Source organism: Vulpes vulpes, chromosome X (genome assembly GCF_048418805.1).
Source record: "Vulpes vulpes isolate BD-2025 chromosome X, VulVul3, whole genome shotgun sequence".
NCBI lineage: Eukaryota > Metazoa > Chordata > Mammalia > Carnivora > Canidae > Vulpes > Vulpes vulpes.
In genome coordinates this window covers 106,671,923-106,691,826 of record NC_132796.1, presented here as the reverse complement: position 1 = coordinate 106,691,826, position 19,904 = coordinate 106,671,923, and the positions used below count along the sequence as shown (strand labels likewise).

Below are 19,904 nucleotides of genomic sequence, written 5' to 3'. Positions count from 1 at the left end.
GTTACAAAGCAATACTGAAGTGTTCAGCCAAATCAAATACCACCTGTAGAGAGTGTTCAGTCAATATGAGATTGTGGTAAGTTAACAGAGGTAGGTGGTAGGTACAGCTTGGTTTGGTTCAGGGCATGCACAATGGGAATGAATAAACTCAGTGTGGCTTTCCCAATTCTGATTCTGTGTCTTTGGCTAAAGGAACTAGACCTGTCCACCATTTTCCTCATTTGTCACTTTTTTTTATGGCTTGGGTTGTGTGTGCAGTGGGAAATATTGCTGTCCAAATTGGCAGTCTTTTGCTCTCAGATAAAGGACTCAGGATTCTGGAAATAAAATAATAGCACAGGGAATTCCAGTGGAGAGGTCCTTAGTCTAGGATCTAAGGAACAGTCACTATGGGACTCATGCTTTATTGAGCAGGTAGATGTCAGGCACTGTGTTGGGTATGGGTTCTCCTTGGTCCTGGGGCCAGTCTCTGTGCCTAGAATATCTGTTGAGCCTCTCAAAGCATCTGTTCTTTTCCCTTTATGTTATCCCAGACACTTCTTTGTACTTCCACTCATGCCTACTACCAAAGTTATCCTGTTCTGTTTATTTTACTCTGCCTTCTTCATCTTCCCTCCTGTTTTCAGTGATGTGAAAACCAAAGCTTGGACAAGAGATGTTCTATTTAACAAGCTTACCATAGAATATGCTGGTATTCAGCTAAACTCAAGATATTTATTTTCTTTTCTCCAGTCCACAGAAATATTCAGTCAATAGGAGTGTGGTGTTTACGGAGTGTTACCAAAGCGGAAAAAGTGCTTATGTACTTGTGATGTTTTTTTCCCTCTCCATCCTATTTTACTGTGGGTAGATGCCTCTTGTACTCTTTAGAGGTGACAGAATGACCCAAGTCCTTACAGATCTTGATATGTCTGGAAAGGCCTCAGATGTGATGTGTAAATGGGGACATACAGTGGTCATTATTCTAACCAAAGGGACACAATAGCCAATTAGTTGTTATTCTTTTAACTAGAAAGCATGCCCTGAATGTTTGTACCTCTTTCTCCTGGAGAAGAGCCTGATGAGCAAGGGAAAAGGCAAATAACAAGATCTTAACACTGGAAATCTCCCTGTTTTTTCCCCCAAGACAAAGGTGAGGCAAGAAGCTTGGGGCTTCAGTGTTCTATGAGCTGCTATCTAGTAGCCTTTGAGGTCAATCTGTAGATCAGTTTGAAGCAACAGCTTAAGTGGGAGTTTGTATATGCTTTTGCTTTCCTCTAGTGTCTGAGATAAAAAGAATTTTGAGAGAATTCCCGCTTTGTCTCTGACCTGCACCAAGAGGATGTTTCTAGACTTTGATCAGGGAGGCTGGGGAAGATGAATGTTTCCTAGAGGTCAGATGTGGTGGTAGATGCAGTTCAACTGCAGAGCTCCTTACCAAACCAAAATGTCGGGAATCTGAGGCCTGAGGTGGTGGCAGCTGTAGACTTACCACTTCTGCTGTGTGGCCCATAGCTTCAAGCGAGTAGCAAAACCTGTTTGTATTTACCTTCTTCAGGGTAATTCTCCTTCATTAAAGTGTCTTTATTTTAAACTAAAGACATTTAGGAATATTTAATGCTAAACACTATTTTTTTAATTGCTCCTAATTTTATTTTATTTTTTTAAAGTAAGCTCTATGCCCAAAAGGGGGCTTGGACTCACAACCCCGAGATCCAGAGTTGTATACTCTGCTGACTGAGCCGGGCAGGCTCACTAAATGCTATTTTCAATTCTACAATGTGGCCTACGTTTTTAACTGAGATTAATTGAGTTATTCATTCCCTCAGCTCCAATGGTTATATTAGTTAAGCTGATAATGAGTAACTACTCCAAAGATTTCTGTAGGTTTCCATAATAGCAGGATCAGATTTATCTACGTAAGTCTAAATTTGAAATTAGAACCTTTCAGATGAAAGTAGCACTGCGGAGATCTTCAGCGAATTACCACACCCACAGGAAAGGTAACCCAGGCATTGGTTTGCCCCCATGCTGGGAAATCTAAGGGAATGGGAATTCAAGCCAGGGGTACCAGTTCATCCACCTGCATCCACTCTTTTCTTTCTTTTTAAATGTTTTTGCCCTGCTGCTTTTCCTTTTCTTATCTTCTATTCTTTTTTATCTTTTGGATCTCAAAGGAAGATGATCAGTGGAGCTCTCTTTAGTACCGAAAAGATTTCTGAACATTACGGGTGACTTTTCTTCCTTTCTCTATAGGACAAGTACAGCTGCTGAGTTTCATTTTGTTTTATGCCTTTTTCATCTGTATGTCAGATGAATTGCTAGTATTAATAGAGTCCTGCTAATTTTCTACTCTTTGCCCTTAGTCAGGTAGCCTGTGCTGTTGAATTCTTTCCCTAGGATTGCATCTCCATTCTTTTGGAATTTCAGAGGGGAGAGAGAATCTGTCATTAGCATAGTGTGCCTTTCACAAACATAATACCAGTAATCTTGCATCCAAAGATAATAAGCAAGTAGGAGAAGGACTTAGGATTTACTGCTCCAATTGCCAAAAATCCCAGGGGGGAAAAATATTCTAGGCTATGAGAGAAAAGATGTACAGTGCTCCTAGATTTACTGTGTAACTCTTTCAATGTAATCCATATAAGTCAAATTCAGGAGTGAGCTCTGCGTTTTGTCAACAAATTTGACATGAGAAGTGGTTAGTGTGTGCAGAGAAGTGCCTGTTTTATGGAGAACTGGCCTCCTCATATCTAAGTTCTGTATTTCATTGACTTCCACTGCCTATGTTGATAACGATTTAGTCATGAGTTCAGACAATTGTATGGGTTCGATTTTCTTTGCATTTTGTGAATGGAGAAGTGTGGGCTTTGGTCAAACTGAAGTTCAAGTTCTGACTCCATCATTTATTGCCTCTGTGCTTCTGCCTGTCTGAGCTACAGTTTCCTCATCTGAATAGGATGAGGATAATAATGGTACTGACCACATATGGTTGTATTGAGGATTAATAAGTGAGGGGAGCATCATTACCAACTGATATTAGCAACCAAATATTATTGCTCCTAATGTAGTTTCTTGAACTCATCCCAGAAACTATGACCACAGACCAGATGAATGTTTATAAGCTTTGAAAGTATGTGCTTTATACGATGGAATATTATTCAGCCTTTTAAAAAAGGAAATCCTGTCATATGCAACAACACAGATGAACCTGGAGGATGCTAAGTGATGAGTCAGTCATAGAAGGACAAATCCTGCATGATTCTACTTATTTGAGGCAGTGTCTGCAATAGGCAGACACATAGAAACAGAGAATATAATTGTGCTTGCCAGGGGCTGAGGGAAGGGGAAAGAAAAGGGGAGCTGCCGTTTAGTGGGTATATCAGTTCAGATATGCAAGACGAAGGATTTCTAGAGATGTGCTATATAACACAGTGCCTAGAGTGACCAATATTGTATTGTACACTTCCAAATTTGTTAAGAGTATAGATCTTCCATTAAGTGTTCCTTACCACAATAAGAATATGTTTGTAAGAGAAAATTATGATATATAAATACTGCATTTTCCAGTTTCATCCAGTTTCACAGGGAAACATGGAACCATGAGTAATAAAAAAATGGCCACTTACCTAATTCACAGTTCTTTCCTTCAAATCCAGCTCGACACCAACATTCATAGGAATTAATGTCATCCTTGCATACACCATCATTTAAACATGGATTGGATTCACATTGATCTCCATCTTTGAAATAGGTTAAGAAGTTGAATTAGCAAATAAACTGCTTAGAATGCCTCTGTGTGCAGATTCCTGGGGAGGGGAGCCTGATTTTAGGGTCAGAACTGCTGACGCTGTTGATTATGGGATGCCCCTGTCTTCCAGAGTTTCTTTTTTTTTTTAAGATTTTATTTATTTATTCATGAGAGACACGGGGGGGGGGGGGCACACAGAGACATTAGGCAGAGGGAGAAGCAGGCTCCACACAGGGAGCCCCATGTGGGACTCGATCCCAGGCCTCCAGGACCATGCCCTGGGCCGAAGGCAGGCACTAAACCTCTGAGCCACCCAGGGATCCCCTCTTCCAGAGTTTCTAAGAGCAACCCAAACAGAGGTTCTTAGGCTACCATCCTAGGAAATTGCTCTGAGGAAGGCATGCATGTAGTTTATGCAACCCAAGGGAAGAGGAAGACCGAGAAGAATGTCAGAGGTTAGAAATGTACTATATGAGCACAGGGGGAGAAGGGTTTTCATTCCTTTCTTCTAGAACGACGACAGGTTAGTTCTGAATCAAATCACATGACTCCAACGATGATTATCACTATGTCCTACCAGAGCCTGCTATGGAGGCTTGCAGAGTCTTGCAGAGCATGCGGAGCTGGATAGCATATGGTACTTCCACTCAAGGAACTGGCAGTTTAAACTTGTAGCAAATGCATCTACTTCTTTCTGGTATCATTTAACTCTATGAAGTATAGTATGTAGCAATGGTTCAGAACAACAGAAGAGATGCCAAAAGCATCTCTCACTGCTTGAAGATAGTCTGCTGTCTATGAGTTAGGTTCCAAATGGTGTAGGTAAAGTGAGAAGCAACTTTTATTTAAGAGATTTTTTTAAGTTTTATTAAAAAAAATTTTTTTTTAGTTCTTTAAAATTAATTCCAGTTAGTTGACATACAGTGTTATATTAGTTTCGGGTGAGAAACAGCCTTTATCACAAAGAATAAAAAATGAGAAGGTTCTGAAGATACGTTTTATTTATATATAGATTGGCTGTGTTTCCTTTCTACCTTTCCTGAAGTTTGTACATTTACAGCGCTCTTGAGAGCCTTTGAAGACACTGATGATAAGAAAACAGGACAAAGGAATAGGCAAGCGGGGAAGGGTCAGGATGAGAAGGGAACCTTTAAGTCTGGTTTCTGAAAGCTCTGGCTCAATCCACACTTCTAAGGAAGCTTCAGGAGAAAGGGATGAATAGAACCAGAAGGGAGACTGGTACACACTTTGAGCTAAGAGAAACAGCCCTGAAGAAAAAATAAGAGCTAGGTCAGCAAGAGGAAGAGGTAAGGATGACATAAGAATGAACGAAAAAGGAAGAAGGGGATGATGAAAGAGGAATTTCTAATTATTAGTCCTACTTTAGAGCAAAACTCCGTGCCATCTAGTGTGTCGATGTGGCTGCCCTACAGAGAGGATTAGCTCGTCTGTCATACTCTTGGTCAGCAGTACGCGTCCCGGTCCCATTGACTAAGGGCTCACATCCCTTTCTCAGAAATAGTCCCTCTCTGGAAAATCTGCTTGCTGGAAAGATTAGACCTTGTCCCCTCTGCCCCTTGATCCAGTGTGCTTTTGCACAGATAGTTCAATTTGTTCCAATTCTGTGAAAACAAAATACGTTATCTCTGGTTTATTATTATTGATGTTCAAACTGGTCTAAAAAACGAGCCACATTTGCACTTTATATTATAGACCAACATATCTGAATTATTTAGGATGTTTCACTGAAAGGGTCTGGGCTTGCAGCCAGCTACACAGCAACTCATTTGCTGAGACATATCTTTAAAATGAGTATCATTTTAGCTGCATATAGCCCTCCTTTGGGTGCTTGTCTGTGTGTACTTTGGGCTCAGGCAAAGCTACAGACAGTAGGGGTCAAAGACAACAAGGGACAAGCCCTTGCCAAGCGAGAGATTCCTGTTTAAGGCTGCTGGGTGGTTGTTTAATGAATCACTGCATCTGGCTCTGAAGGCCGGGAGGAGTGATAGTGAGAAGCAAGGGCTTGCCCGTTGGAGAAGTTGGGTTCTCTCCTGGGCCCCGTGACTCCCCAGCTGGGTGACCTTTGGCAAGTCTTGTAGCCTCCCTGAGACTCAGCATCCTCTGTAAAATGAGGTACATAATGCTTTGCTTACAGGGTTGGTGTGAGGATTAAATATGATAGGCACTCTGTAAACTGTAAAGTGCTGGACAGATGCTGGCTAATGTACTTGGACTATCTTCTTCAACTAGACTCTGTCCTTATTGATAGTAGAGAATAAGGCAGGCATGAGGGGCCTGCGCCATGCAGAGTGTGAAAGCCCATACAGTAAGAAATAGCATCGGCTATTTGGGGGTGGTGGTGGTTAGGAATCTTGGCTGCAAGTGAAAAGAGGCCTGGAGTTATTTTTATTTTGCTTTTTTGTTCTCAATTTTTGGTGGATGAAGCAGTAGTGAAAGAATCCTGCCCTTGATGTCCCCGAGATAGCTTTGCCCCACGTACAGTAAACAATGTGGCCTGTGACCTAGAAGGCAGGAGGCTTACCTTCAAAATATGGTTCTTACAGGGTCCTGACCAACCCCTGCTGGGGAGGGGGGACAATCAGGAAGTCATGGGAACTTAAATACAGGCCAGGACCTTTTTGGGGGTGCGGGAGTAGAAATTGAATGGCTTTTAAAAATATATCACAAGGGGGCACCTGGCTGGCCCCAGTCAGTGGAGTGTGTGACTCTTGATCTTGGGGTTGTGGGTTCGAACCCCATGTTGGGGGTAGATATCACTTAAAAAATAAAATCTTAAAAAATATATATCACAAGATGTAAAGTTTTAAATATAATAGAAATAGAGAATAAAAAGATTCATTTGGACTAACTGAGGGGGAATGCCAGAGTAGAGAACTGACATGGTGGGATTCATTACTACCAATAAGGAAAGTCAGAGAAAGTAAATGTAATGGAGAGGCCCTCATCCTCCCTTAGGATTTAAAAAGAAAAGTGGAGAAGTTATGAGTTTCTCGAGTGTGGACAAGTCTAATAGTGTTTCCAGAATAGCAACTGGAAAATAGAACTAGATCTCAAATCGCTGGAACTCAGTGGATTTGCTGTCCAGGATCTGTCCCTGTGGATGGTCTTGGATAAGTCAACCTGTGGAACTTCTGCTGCCTCAAAATCCTGCTGCTGGATCTTACATTCGTTTTAAAGCTTAGTTCTCATGAAAGTTTTGACTTTTCCTCCTTTTGGTCAATTCATTCAACAAATATTTACTCAGCGCTTCTGTATTCAACATACCGGGAATACATCAATAAACAAAACACTTGAGCGCCACTGCCAGTATGAAACTTGCATTCTGATGAGGCAGGGAAAACAGATAATAAATAGTATAAGCAAGAGCATTCATTAAATGTTACCTCAGATGGTGAAAAGTGCTGTGAAAAATAGTAGAGGAGGTTGCAGTGCCTAGGTGATGGGGTTATGGGGCAGCAGGTGGAAGTACTAAGAGATGATCAGGGTAGGCTTCATGGAGATGGTGACATTTGGGTAAAGCGGTGGGGGAGCGAGTCTAGGGGGGAACCTGGCAAAAGAGTTCCCATGTTCCATGAACAGTCAGGTTTGAGACCAAAGCAGAAGCATTCTTGGAGTGTGCAGGGAGCAGCTGGAGGCCAGGATGGCTGGCCCCCTCCTCCCCATCCACGTGTGCGGAGGAGAGGGTCTGAGGGCCAGGATGATCATGGGGGGCCGTGTAGGCCATCATAAAGGAGGAAGACTTCTAAGCAATAAACATTTAAGTCGGTCAGCATTTTCGCATTCTCAACCGAGGACACAAACTCTCACTCAGTCCCCAGATACAGTCATCTAGTTTCTTTCTTCCAGCTGCTTGGGCTGCAGCAATGTCTCTTTGAAGCCCCAGGGATGAGTCGGCTGATGTGCCAGCAGGTATCCCCCATGCTGGCATAAACCTGTCATATATCACCATTGAGTCTTGGGTAAAAGAGTCCAACTCTTTTAACAGAGTTTAATATATTGTCTGTTTACACAGAGAAAAGATACCTAATTCTCAAATATTTCCTATACCAGCTAGAGGAAAAAATTAATTGCTTACCAACATATTGCTTCCAAAATTCAGTCTATAAAAAAAAAAGGACAAGTTAGTGGTAGTATCTAAAATATTTTGGATTTGAAAAAAAAATAAAATATTTTGGATTTGATTCCTTGCCTTTTATAACATTTATAATACATATATATGGATAGATATCTTAAAATTCCAAAGAGAAGTTTCTTTTTCAGTTTTCTGTACTTTGCATCTGAAGAACATTACGCACAAATACTCACGGTTTTTTCAGTGTTTTCAAAAACTTCCCGTGCTTCTTCAAAACTGCACTTTTCTTCTATACATTCTCTCTCAAGGTTCCCTCGAACAAACTCTTCCAGTTTACCTGAATTATACCTCTTTGGCCGACTCAGAATTTTGGTGGCATTCTCACGATCAAGAAAAACTGAAATTCAAAAGAACTATTCTTTAGCTTTAGGAAAAAGAAAACATCATGAAAATTAAATACATCTCTTAAGAAAGGCTTTGTTTTTAATCCAAGTAATCCCAAAGCCAATTTATCTTCGGGGCACAGAGCCAAAATCTGTGATGTCCTCATGGTACTGTATACACATGGAGATTTAGGAATTAAAATTCAATTTGGCTTTTAGTCAAGAGAGCTCCAGTAATGAAAGGTCAGATTTTCAATCGCATTTGAATTTACTTTGGATGAAAAAGAAAGTTCTCAAATAAGCAGTTAACTTCACACTTTGTCATCATTTGAAAATAGCGAATTGCAGATCCTTGCAGGGTGATCCATCACCCTGGCTGGGCTGTGTTCGCACGATATGGTTGCCCAAATGACTTTGCAACAAATTTCTCTTGGAAGAACAGAAGCCTAATTGTAGTCCAGCTGCAAATGCAACCCCAGTGTCTCTCACTGGATGTTAAAGAAAAACCACTGCATTAATTTATTTGCAGACTCACAACACCTTTGGTTGGCATGTGTTAGGGGAATTCCGATGATGTAAGTCTTTCTCTGGGATTCAAGAATGTGACTGACTTAGGCTGTGACTGCCCAGCCTTTGGGGACACTCCCAACTCTGGAGGAGTTGGAGGTCTCTAACCTCATTCTCTCCTTTCCTCCCTCTCTCCCCACATTCAAAGCTCACTCTCTGTCTCTGCGTATGTCTCTCTAGATAGATCTAGAAAACATATCTGTATCTATAATTAATAGCAGGAACCCAAGAAGTTGCTGGAGTTGTTCCTTTCTTCAAGGGACCATCTGCTACCATCTCAACAGGACAGAGTGCTTATAAGATGAACTTTCCACGGGCTCCTGGGTGGCTCAGTCAGTTAAGCGTCTGCCTTCGGCTCAGGTCATGATCCTGGGGTCTTGGGATCGAGCTCTATGTTGGGCTCCCTCGATGGAGAGCCTGCTTCTCCCTCTCCCTCTGCAGCTTCCCCTGCTTGTGCTCTCTCTCTCTCTCTCTATCAAATAAATAAAGTCTTAAAAAAAAAAAGAACTTTCCAGGCATTTTGGGCCTGCTTCCTCATGAATTCAAAAAAGAAGGAGGAAGAGGAGGAAGAGAAAGAGGAGGGGAAGGGGAGAAGGAGAAGAAGAACTAAACCATATTCCCTTATTTTCATTGCAGCTGTTCACTTTGTGGAGACTTCGAGTCCCCTGACAAACCTCACTTTTCTCTTGCTCTGCGAGTCCCCTTGGACTTCACTCTTTTTTTCCCCCTGAATTTAGCTTAGACTTTTTCTCTTCAACTCTTGCCAACGTTCTCAATTCCCTACACTCCTTCCTCTGTGCTGCGATACCCTGCAACTCCAAGCGCTAGATCAGTGCAGCCATCTGCCCGTCTGCCCTCCCGAGGCAGCTGAGCGCTGTGGGAGAAAATCACCAGGCTGCAGGTGGGCCCATCACACCGTGATGCCTCCCGCCTCCTCGCCAGGCCCTCCCCTCTGCTTGGCAATTTGTTTGCTTGGCGCTGGGCTCCCTGCCTATAGCATCTATGTTTGCATCCAGTTACAGTGCGGCTGGGTGGAAAAACGGGTTTGCAGTCAGACACACCCGGATTTGTACAATCTATCTACCACCTGTTGGCCGTGAGACGTTAGGCAAGTGACATAATCTCGGAAGCTTAACTTGGTCAAATGCAAAATGGGTATATAACAGTGGGATGATAAGAAAATCTACCTCCTAGTGTTGTTGATAGGAGTGGTGGGATAATATGTGTACATGGTATGTGGGGTACACTAGTCCTTTCTCCCCCCCTGCTTGTCTCATGCTGGCCTGCCTTCCCGTTTCTCAATTCCCTTTAGCGCCTTTATGCACTTTTCTGTAGCTCTTTCCCTTCTTCACTCTCGTCCATATAATGAAATGACTATTGTCAGGATCAGCAATGACTTCCTAAAGGATAGTTTTGAGTTTATGTACTACTTCTCAACCGCTCTGAAACATTTCTAATGCTTGATCTCCCCCCCTCCCCTCTCCAGGGTGCTCTTCCCACGAAGTCATTCCACTGGCTCTTCCCTTTGCTCTAACTCTTGTTATTCACCCACTGCTTGAACCAATGCATTCCTAGTTGTACGCTCCCCCCTTAAATGTTCAGAGTGCTCTCAGGGTCCTGCCTCAGCCTGTTCATGCCGTACGTCTTTACCAGGGCCAGGACTGAGGCAAGGTAAACGAGGCATCTAGGGCACAAAACGTAAAGAGACACTGTCTCTCAGCGTGCACAAGCAAGTACATTCATGCTCCATGTACTTTGCTTGCCTCCCCCTGGTCCAGCCCTGACTCTCTCAACACCATTTTCTGAGCCCTCACCACAGTCAGCCCAGCACTAGCCACCACATTATCCGTGCTCACTCCCTGCACCCTCACACACGTGGCTGGAACTGCTCTTTCTACAACAGTGGGTTCCAAATACCCATCTCTGGTCAGATACATCTTCTGAGTTCCAGATCCTCTTTCTAGCTCCCTAACTGTATATTGTCCTGCAACTAATCAGAGCTGATGTTTATCTAACTCTTCTGAAGTGCTGGACACCATGCCCAGTGCTTTGCGGCCATTATTTCATTCCATCCTCACGGCGGTCCCGTGAGACAGATCCTGTCCTCTCATTGTAAGTGAGAAAAATGGAACTTCAGAGAGGTTAAGTAACTTGGCCCAGGTAACATACTCAAGTGTCAGAGCCAGGATTTAGACTTTGGGCAGTCAGATGGCATAGCCCGTGCTTGTAGGTACTATGCTGTGCCCTGTGATCACGTTAGATGCCCAAGACGTGCTCTCCATGCTTCTCTGAACCTGTTACCCTTCCATGGCCAGATGGCTAAGTCATCATTTCTACTTCCTTAATGTCACTTGAATTCCTTTTCCTCTTCTCTGTCTGCACAGAGAAGCTAATGGCCAGGCTCAGGCCCTCATGCCTTCCCCAGATGATTGTAGTGGTTTCAAGACAGTCTCCCAAGTCTTGCCATCGTTTCCTCAAATGGTTCATTAGAATGTTGCCAGACTGCTGATAGGTAATGGGGGGGGGGGTGGAACTAAAGAGTACACTTACCAGGATGAGCACTGCATAATGTATACAACTGTTGAGTCACTCTGTTGTACACCTGAAACTAATATAATACTGTATGCTACCCATACTGGAATTGAAATAAAAAACTTAATAAGAAATAGTAAAAAAAAAAAAAAAGAGAGAATGTTGTCAGACTGAGCATTCTAGATCAGCCATCAGTGCTATTCCCATTTACACTTCTTTTTTAAAAGATTTTATTTATTTATTCGGGAGAAAGAGAGCATGTGTGAGAGAGTACGAGCAGGAGAATGGCAGAAGGAGAGGGAGAAGTAGGCTCCCAGCCAGGCAGGGAGCCCGAACAGGGAGCCCAACTTGGGGCTTGATCTCAGGACCCTGGGATCATGACCTGAGCCGAAGGCAGAGGCTTAACCAACCGAGCCACCCAGGTGCCTCTACACTTCTGATGACTCAATAATTGGGTTCTGTGGTCCAGATTCCTTCATTTCAGAGCTTCATTATCTGGTGACCTGACCCTGTCAGCTATCCTACCTCACTTGTCATATTTAATATTCCAAACATCCTGAGTTCCTGAAGAAAGACCTCACATTCTTTGTGGATCACACATGTGATTCTCTTTGCATAGAATGCCCTAGATCAGACATTTAAGGAGAGTGAACCTATTCATCTTTTAAGATCCAACCAAAGATACTCTCTGTTAAGTGTTTTCCCAGTTAATGTATTGCTCTCTCTATGGTCCTTCAGTACCTGGCTCACACTTTGTCCTATTACATTGAAATCTCTCCCCTGACTTCATGGTGCTTTGGGTCAAAGAGGGAGTCTGGATTATCCCCGTGCCCCTAATATTTCACCCCAGTACCTGGCACCATAGTAGTTGCTCAGTTTTGTGAAGTTTTGTAAAACGTATAGACTGAAGCTGTCTTTCATTCATTCGTTTCATGTCTTCATTCTGAATGAAAGACCTCTTCAGCCCATACACCTTATAAAACTGAATTGATTTCACAGAAATTTTGATTTCAAAATTCTAAACCAATGCAAGTAATACCTAAGGGCAGCAGTCATGAAAATGTAACATCTCTGTAAGTCATTCACAGAAACAGCTTTTAGAGAAGCCAGTGACAGTTGAAGAGCAGAAGAGAGCGCTGCATTAGTACTGGCCATCCTTTGGGAAATTCCCCTGGCTTTCTCCTCAAGGGCCTGTTATCTCTGATTACAGTGACTCCAGAATCAGACTGCCTTTCGCCTCAGTATTGTCTGAGGGTCGTATATTTAGCCTCTCTTCGGGGTTTATCTCTTCTAGCCATTATTTCCCCAGTGCTGAAATCCTAGTCCCCCGGCCCCCACCGCCTGCCATATGTATACTTTTTTTCAACATGTGAGGTCTTCAGGGGAGCAGTAGCCCTCTTGAAATGTCCATTATCTCACCACTTATCCTGAAGGAAGGGCTTGGATCTTTTGTCCTCCTAGATCTCACACTGATGAGATATTTGTAAAGACTTAGCTTTATGTCCTACTTTGTGAATTTTCCAGCTACATTTCTTTATTTCTTCACTCTACCCACTTGGCCACTTTGATTTAACCTTTGCATTCTCATATCATCATTTCTGCATTTCAGTCTGACATCATGTCTGGAGTGGGCAATACAGAGCCAGTCTGCTTTCCGGGGACCCTTAGGGTTGGCACCCCTGATCCTGGCACTGTCAGCTACTAGATTTGATTATAGTAGGTTGACAAGTAAGGGTGATAAATGCTTCCTGTGAGAACACACTGTTTGCCTAAATGGGGTAATTTCTTCCCTGGGTGCCTTCCTTTGGGAAGTGCATAAAGTCACTGAAGTTGTGAAAAAACCAAGTGCATTATTGCATTAACTAAGTTCCTACTGCTTGTGTCAATTTTTGGACTTGTTTTGCTCAAGTGAGTATCGGGTTTCCCTGTGTATTAACTCTGAGATGTTTCGAATCAGAGAGAAAATAAATTTTTTCCCAATTCATGAAAAACTTTAGGAATAAGTGACAACTTCATAATGAAAAAACTCATTTTAAGTAAAACTTAAAATCGTAGGTATATGATTTTATGGCTATTTAAATTTAGAGGCTTGTTAAAATTAGAGGTTCAGTTCTAAAATTTGGAAACACATCAGATATCTTAAAATCAAACTGTGTAAATAAAACCCATGTTGGTGGCTGTAATGTGACACATGCCATTTTGATCTCAAAGTGCTCAAAGTGGTAGGTTAACCCAAAACGACAGACTTAATGAATTCCTCACATGCTGCTGTTTCCTGGTTAAGACATTTTCTCCACTCTTAGTGTTCTTTAACCAAGGAGATTGTTTTCCAAGCAGGATCACGTTGCCTAACAGTGTCCGTTAAAAAAAAAAAAAAAAAAAAAAGGAAAGGTACCATAAGCATTGTAAATCTGTTTAGTTTTAGCAATAAAGAAGGCACAGCTACCAGAGAACCAGTACTTACCAACCCACATGCTGACGACTAGAATCTTAAACGTTGCTGTCAAACTCTGTAACCGTTAGTTAGTGGAGAAGATAGCACCAGGCATTTCTACAGCTAGAAGACAAGCATACTCAATGTATCTTTAAAAAGGAAACCAACCTGCACATTCAGCACTGAGTAGATATCCTAAAAGGCAGACGATGACGAGGCCCGGTGCTTCTGCCATGATCCTATTCAGGCGCTGCCTAACCTTTGCTGATGAATTGTGCAAGGAGCAAGGTTGACCAGTTGTTCCAAAGTACAAGTTGAGCTGTATTTACTTCTGGGAAACAGTGTCCATCTCCCTCAGTGGGTCTTTGGGCTATTTCCAGTGGCCTCTTGGGTTAAGAGTGTAGGCAGTGTTCATCTTTAAAGCTCGCCTCTGATTCTGTGGGCTTCTGTCACTGTGGCTGATTGGAGGCTGAAGCCGGAAGTGACACATCATCGGAACAAGGGGGGATATAATGGCTACGGTTGCTGTGGCAGCAAAATTCACCCGTTGGATCTGTCTTTATCCTTGTCCAGGAGCACTAACGTCATGTAGTTTAAAGGGACGGGCTCCTGAATGGTTTGGTTGCTTAAGTGCCTGGCTTTTGGTTTTGGCTCAGGTCGTGATCTCAGGGTCGCGGGATGGAGCCCCATGTTGGGCCCTGAGCTAAATGCAGAGTCTGCTTGAGATTCTCTCTTTCTCCCTCTGCCCCTCCCCTCTACACGCTCCCCCTCTCTCAAATAAATAAATAAACCTTAACAAAAAAAGAGAGAACAAAGTCACAAAGTCATTTGGTTATCTACTTTAAAACACTCCAGTGCCTACATTCCCAGTCACCTGGTGAATCCTTTATGTTCTTCCTCATAATGAGGTGATCAGTTTTGTTGTGCCATGTACTCATATATGAAATATGAGGACCCTGTCTCAGAACACATGTATGTGGGCAGCCCTGGTGGCTCAGCGGTTTAGCGCCGCCTGCAGCCCAGGGTGTGATCCTGGAGACCAGGGATCGAGTCCCACGTCGGGCTCCCTGCTTGGAGCCTGCTTCTCCCTCTGTCCATCTGCCTGTGTCTCTGCCTCTCTCTCTCTCTCTCTCTGTGTCTCTCATAAGAGAGACCTGTGTGTGTCTCATAAATAAATTTTTTTAATTTAAGTATTTAAGAACTATGTGTGTGTGTGTGTGTGTGTATGTGTTTTAAAGATTTTATTTATTCATGAGAGACACACAGAGAGAGAGAGGCAGAGACACAGGCAGAGGGAGAAGCAGGCTCCATGCAGGGAGCCCGACGTGGGCCTCAATCCTGGGTCTCCAGGATCACACCCTGGACTGAAGGCGGTGCTAACCGCTGAGCTACCGGGGCTGCCCGATATTCTTCATTTCTTTGTGTAAATCCAAATTTCAATCTGTTATAATTTTTCATCACTCTGAATAATTTTCTTTAATAATTTTGATAGCATAGGTCTTCTTATGATGAATTTTCTCAACTTGTATTTGAAAATATAACTATTTTACCTTCATTTTTAAAAAGCAATTTGGTTGGGCAGCCCTGGTGACTCAGCGGTTTAGCGCTGCCTTCAGCCCAGGGTGTGATCCTGGAGACCCGGGATTGAGTCCCACGTCAGGCTCCCTGCATGGAGCCTGCTTCTCTCTCTGCTTGTGTCTCTGCCTCTCTCTCTCTATGTCCCTCATGAATAAATAAATAAAAATCTTAAAAAAAAGTAATTTGGCTGCATATATAATTCTAAGTTGACTTTTTTTTTTTAATTTTAGCACATTAATGTCATCCTATTGCCTTCTGGCATGCATGGTTTCTGATAAGAAGTGAATATCCTTATCACTGATTTTCAGCAATTTGCCTATGGTGACTCAAGGGATTCTTGGATCTGTGGCTTGATATTTTTATTAAAATTAGGAAAATTTTTGGACATTTTCAGAATTTTGTTTTGAAATTGTAGGGTCAACAGGAAATTGGAAAAATGGTTCAGAGAGGTCCCAAATACCTTTTACCCAGTTACTCTACTCCTAATGTTTATATCTTAGAATAATATAGTATAACATCAAAGCCAGGTAATGGACATTGACATAATTATGCATATAATTCTTTTTTTTTTAAATCTTTTTATTTATCTACGATAGTCACACACAGAGAGAGAGAGAGAGGGGCAGAGACACAGGCAGAGGGAGAAGCAGGCTCCATGCACCGGAAGCCCGAAGTGGGATCCGATCCCGGGTCTACCAGGATCGCGCCCTGGGCCAAAGGCAGGCGCCAAACCACTGCGCCACCCAGGGATCCCATGTGCATATAATTCTAAGTAATTTTATCACATATGTAGATTTATGTAACCATCACTATGGGTCTATAGAACAATTGTATCACCACAAAGATCCCCTTGTGCTACTATTTCATAATAATAACCCACCTCCCTCCTCCCAATTATTCCTAACCCTGGCTCTACTTACTAATCAGTGTTCAGTCTCTGTAATGAGAATGTTGTGTAAACAGAATCATAGAGTATGTGATCTTTTGAGATTGGCATTTTTCATTGAGCACAGTGGCTTTGAATTCCATCTAGGCTGCTGCATGCCTCAGTAGTCAATTCTTGTTGTTGTTGTTGAGTAGTATTCTATGACATGGATGTATCACAATTTGTGTATTCACCTACTGTGGGACATTTTGATTGTTTCCAGTTTCTGCTCTTGTAATAATGTGCTATAAACATCAATGTACTGATTTCTGTATAGATGTGACTTATTAATTTCTCTGGGATAAATGTCCAAGAAAGTAATTTCTGGGTCATATGGTGGTTGAATGTTTAGCTTTTTTTTTTTTTTTTTTTTGGTAAGATTTTTTTTTTCTTTTTCTTTTTTTTTTTTTTTAGCAAGAGGGAGAGAGAGAAAGAGAGAATCTTAAGCAGGCTCCATATTCAGCACAGAGTCTGACATGAGGCTCCATCTCATGACCCTGAGATCATGACCTGAGCCAAAATCAAAGTTGATCACTAAACCGACTGAGCCACCTGGGTGCCCTGATTGTTTAACTTTTAATCAAGTGTCAAACTGTTTTCCAAAATGGATGTATCATTTTGTATTCTCACCAGAAATGAGTGAATGATCCAGTTTCTTGGCATCTTTGCCACATTTCATATTGTCACTGTTTTTTACTTTAGACACTTTGATAGGTGTGTTGTGCTAGCTCATTGTGTTTTAATTTGTATTTCCCCAAGACTAATGATGTTAAACACTTTATAATTTACTTACTATAAGTATATCCTCTTTAGTGAAATGTATGTTCATTTTTAAAAATTTTTATTTATTCATAGAGACACAGAGAGAGGGGCAGAGACACAGGCAGAGGCAGAGCAGGCTCCATACAGGAAGCCTGACATGGGACTCGATCCCAGGTCTCCAGGATCACACCCCAGGCTGCAGGTGGTACTAAACCACTGCACCACTGGGGCTGCCCATATGTTCATTTTTTTGCCTATTTCCCAATGAGACTGATATTTTACTGTTCAAATTTAGAATTTAAAAAAGATACAGATATGGGTCCTTTCTCAGATACATGGTTTGCAAATACTGTCTCTAAGACCATAGCTTACCTTTTCATCCTCATAACTGAGTCACATAGCCAAAGTTTTAGATTTTAATGCAATTCAATTTATCTTTTTAAAACAAATTTTATTTATTTATTTAGAGAGAGCATATGTGACTTGGGGGAGGGGCAGAGGGAGATGGAGAGAATCTCAAGCAGACTCCATGCTGAGCACTGAGCCTGATACAGGACTTGATCTCATGACCCCAAGATCATAACCTGAGTCTAAATCAAGAGTCAGACACTTAATTGACTGAGCCACCCAGGTACCCCTCAGTATCATTTTTTAATGGATCTTCCCTTAGTGTCCACATTTAGAACTCTTCTGCTAGGGGATCCCTGGGTGGCGCAGCGGTTTGGCGCCTGCCTTTGGCCCGGGGCGCGATCCTGGAGACCCGGGATCGAATCCCACATCGGGCTCCCAGTGCATGGAGCCTGCTTCTCCCTCTGCCTGTGTCTCTGCCTCTCTCTCTCTCTCTGTGACTATCATAAAAAAAAAAAAAGAACTCTTCTGCTAATCTTTCCCATTTATAAACTATTTTATAATTTTAGGTTTTAGATTTATTCTGGTGCTCTGTTCTGAGTTTGTTTTTATAAGATATGAAGTTTAGGTTGATTTTTTTTTTTTTGCCTGTGGATGTTTGATTCCTCCAGCACCATTTGTTAAAAAGATCATCTGTGCTCTGTTCAATTGCTTATGCAGTTTTTTTTTCACAACTTAGTTGACTATATTGATTTGGGTATATTTCTAGGTTTCCTATTCTGTTCCATTGTTTTGGGTGTATTTCTGGGTTTCCTATTCTGTTCCATTGTTTATCCCTCTGCCAACACCACACTGTTTTGATTACTATAGCTACATAGTAAGCTTTTATATCTGGTAGAGTGATTTCTCCCACTTGAATATTGCATGGCAAGATTATGTGGGGGGAGTACCGAATTACTTTATTTTGGAGGAATGGTACAAATGAAAGAAGTTGAGTAGATGTTTTGGAATGACTTCTACAAAAGGTAAACATAACACCAACATGCATGCACTGCCTTGATGACCAGGGAATTCACTCTCGAGGCTGTGGGAAAACAGCGTAGGGCTTAGGTCTCATTATCACTGTTTCCCAAGGTGTGCTTGTCAGAGAGATACTCTCCAGATTCAGGAGCCCCCATCTTGCACAGATTGGTTACATGGTCATCCAGTTCTTTGATGAATTTCACCTGTTCATCAGATAATGAGTCTCAGTGAAGTCATACAAATGGGGTCATTTTTATTAAGTGACCAGTTTGTACAGTTCCAGTAGTGACTGATTCACCCTCTTTTCCAAGTGTAACGCACACTGCATTGCGTTCAGAAGATTTGGCCACCTTGTTGGTTCTGCAGCTTCATCAGTTTCTCACATGATCCCTCTCCTCATGAGATTGGCAAAGAAAATATTTGGCAAAGTTCTTTGAAGCCACATCTTTGTGGTCAAAGTAGTAAGACACGGGCAGGTAGACCTAGGAGGCAAAGCACTCCAGGTTGACCTGGTGGTTGCGGGTGGCCTCTGAGTCCTCATGGTAGTTTTGGTGCACCTGCAAGGGGGGGTGCAGTCATTATGGCAGCTGCTGAGGAGAGGCAGTGGCCGGCAGCTGTGGCTGCATGGTGCTGCAGTGGCAACAGGGGCTTTGGGACCAGCTGTTGGCTCTGTGAGGAGATAGCGGAGGGCTGGCTCTGAACAGCTGCCAGGGTTGGGGATGAGCCCTGATTTCTATACAAGCACCACTGAAGCAGGAAGCTGTGGCGACTCTTGTTGGAGACTCAATATTCTGTGGCAAAATTAGTTATTTACATAACTACATTAGTTATTTACATAACATATTCACATAACATTTTATATGTGAATTTAATAATAATCTTACCTGTAACTACAAAAACTTTTGCCAGGGTTTTGATAGGGATTACATTAAGCCTGTATGTCAATTTGCGGGAATTGACATCTTCACTGTGTTGAGTTTTCAAGCTGATGGATGTGGTATGAACATGTATGTACATTTATTTAGGTCTTTGATTTAGTTCATCAGCATTTTGTAATTTTTAGCATGTAGATTTTATATAGTTGATCCTTGAACAAGACAGGTTTGAACTGCACAGGTCCACTTACATGCAGATTTTAAAAATTATTTTATTTATTTGAGACAGCGTGAGTGTGAGTGTGAGTATGGGGAGGGGAGGGCAGAGTGGAAGGGAAAGGGAGAAGCAGACTCCTCGCTGAGCGGGGAGCTGACCTGGGGCTTGATCCCAGGACCCTGAGATCATGACCTGAGCTGTAGTCAGATGCTTAACCGACTGAGCCACTCAGGAGCCCCTGTGAACTATTTTTTTTTAATGTAGTTGACACACAATGTTACATTAGTTGCAGGTGTACAGCATAGCAACCTGACACATTTATACATTATGCTATGTTCACTGTAAGTGAGGCTACCATCTGTCCTGGTACATCACTATTACACTATTACAGTATCACTGACTGTATTCCTTACGCTGTGCCTTTTATTCCCGTGACT

General features: G+C 42.3%; 1 protein-coding gene across 1 annotated transcript in view; it reads right to left on the bottom strand.

Annotated features, from left to right (window-relative positions):
• The window catches only part of F9 (coagulation factor IX), a 32,724-nt gene extending 18,430 nt beyond the window's left edge, over positions 1 to 14,294 (bottom strand). Inside the window, exons 1-4 of the mRNA XM_026009040.2 lie at positions 13,908 to 14,294; positions 8,057 to 8,220; positions 7,827 to 7,851; positions 3,609 to 3,722 (exon numbers count right to left, since the gene is read on the bottom strand). Of these exons, the coding sequence (XP_025864825.1) occupies positions 3,609 to 3,722; positions 7,827 to 7,851; positions 8,057 to 8,220; positions 13,908 to 13,974 (370 nt within the window). The 5' untranslated portion in view covers positions 13,975 to 14,294. The remainder of the gene's footprint in view (positions 1 to 3,608; positions 3,723 to 7,826; positions 7,852 to 8,056; positions 8,221 to 13,907) is intronic.
• Between the last annotated feature and the right edge of the window lie 5,610 nt (positions 14,295 to 19,904).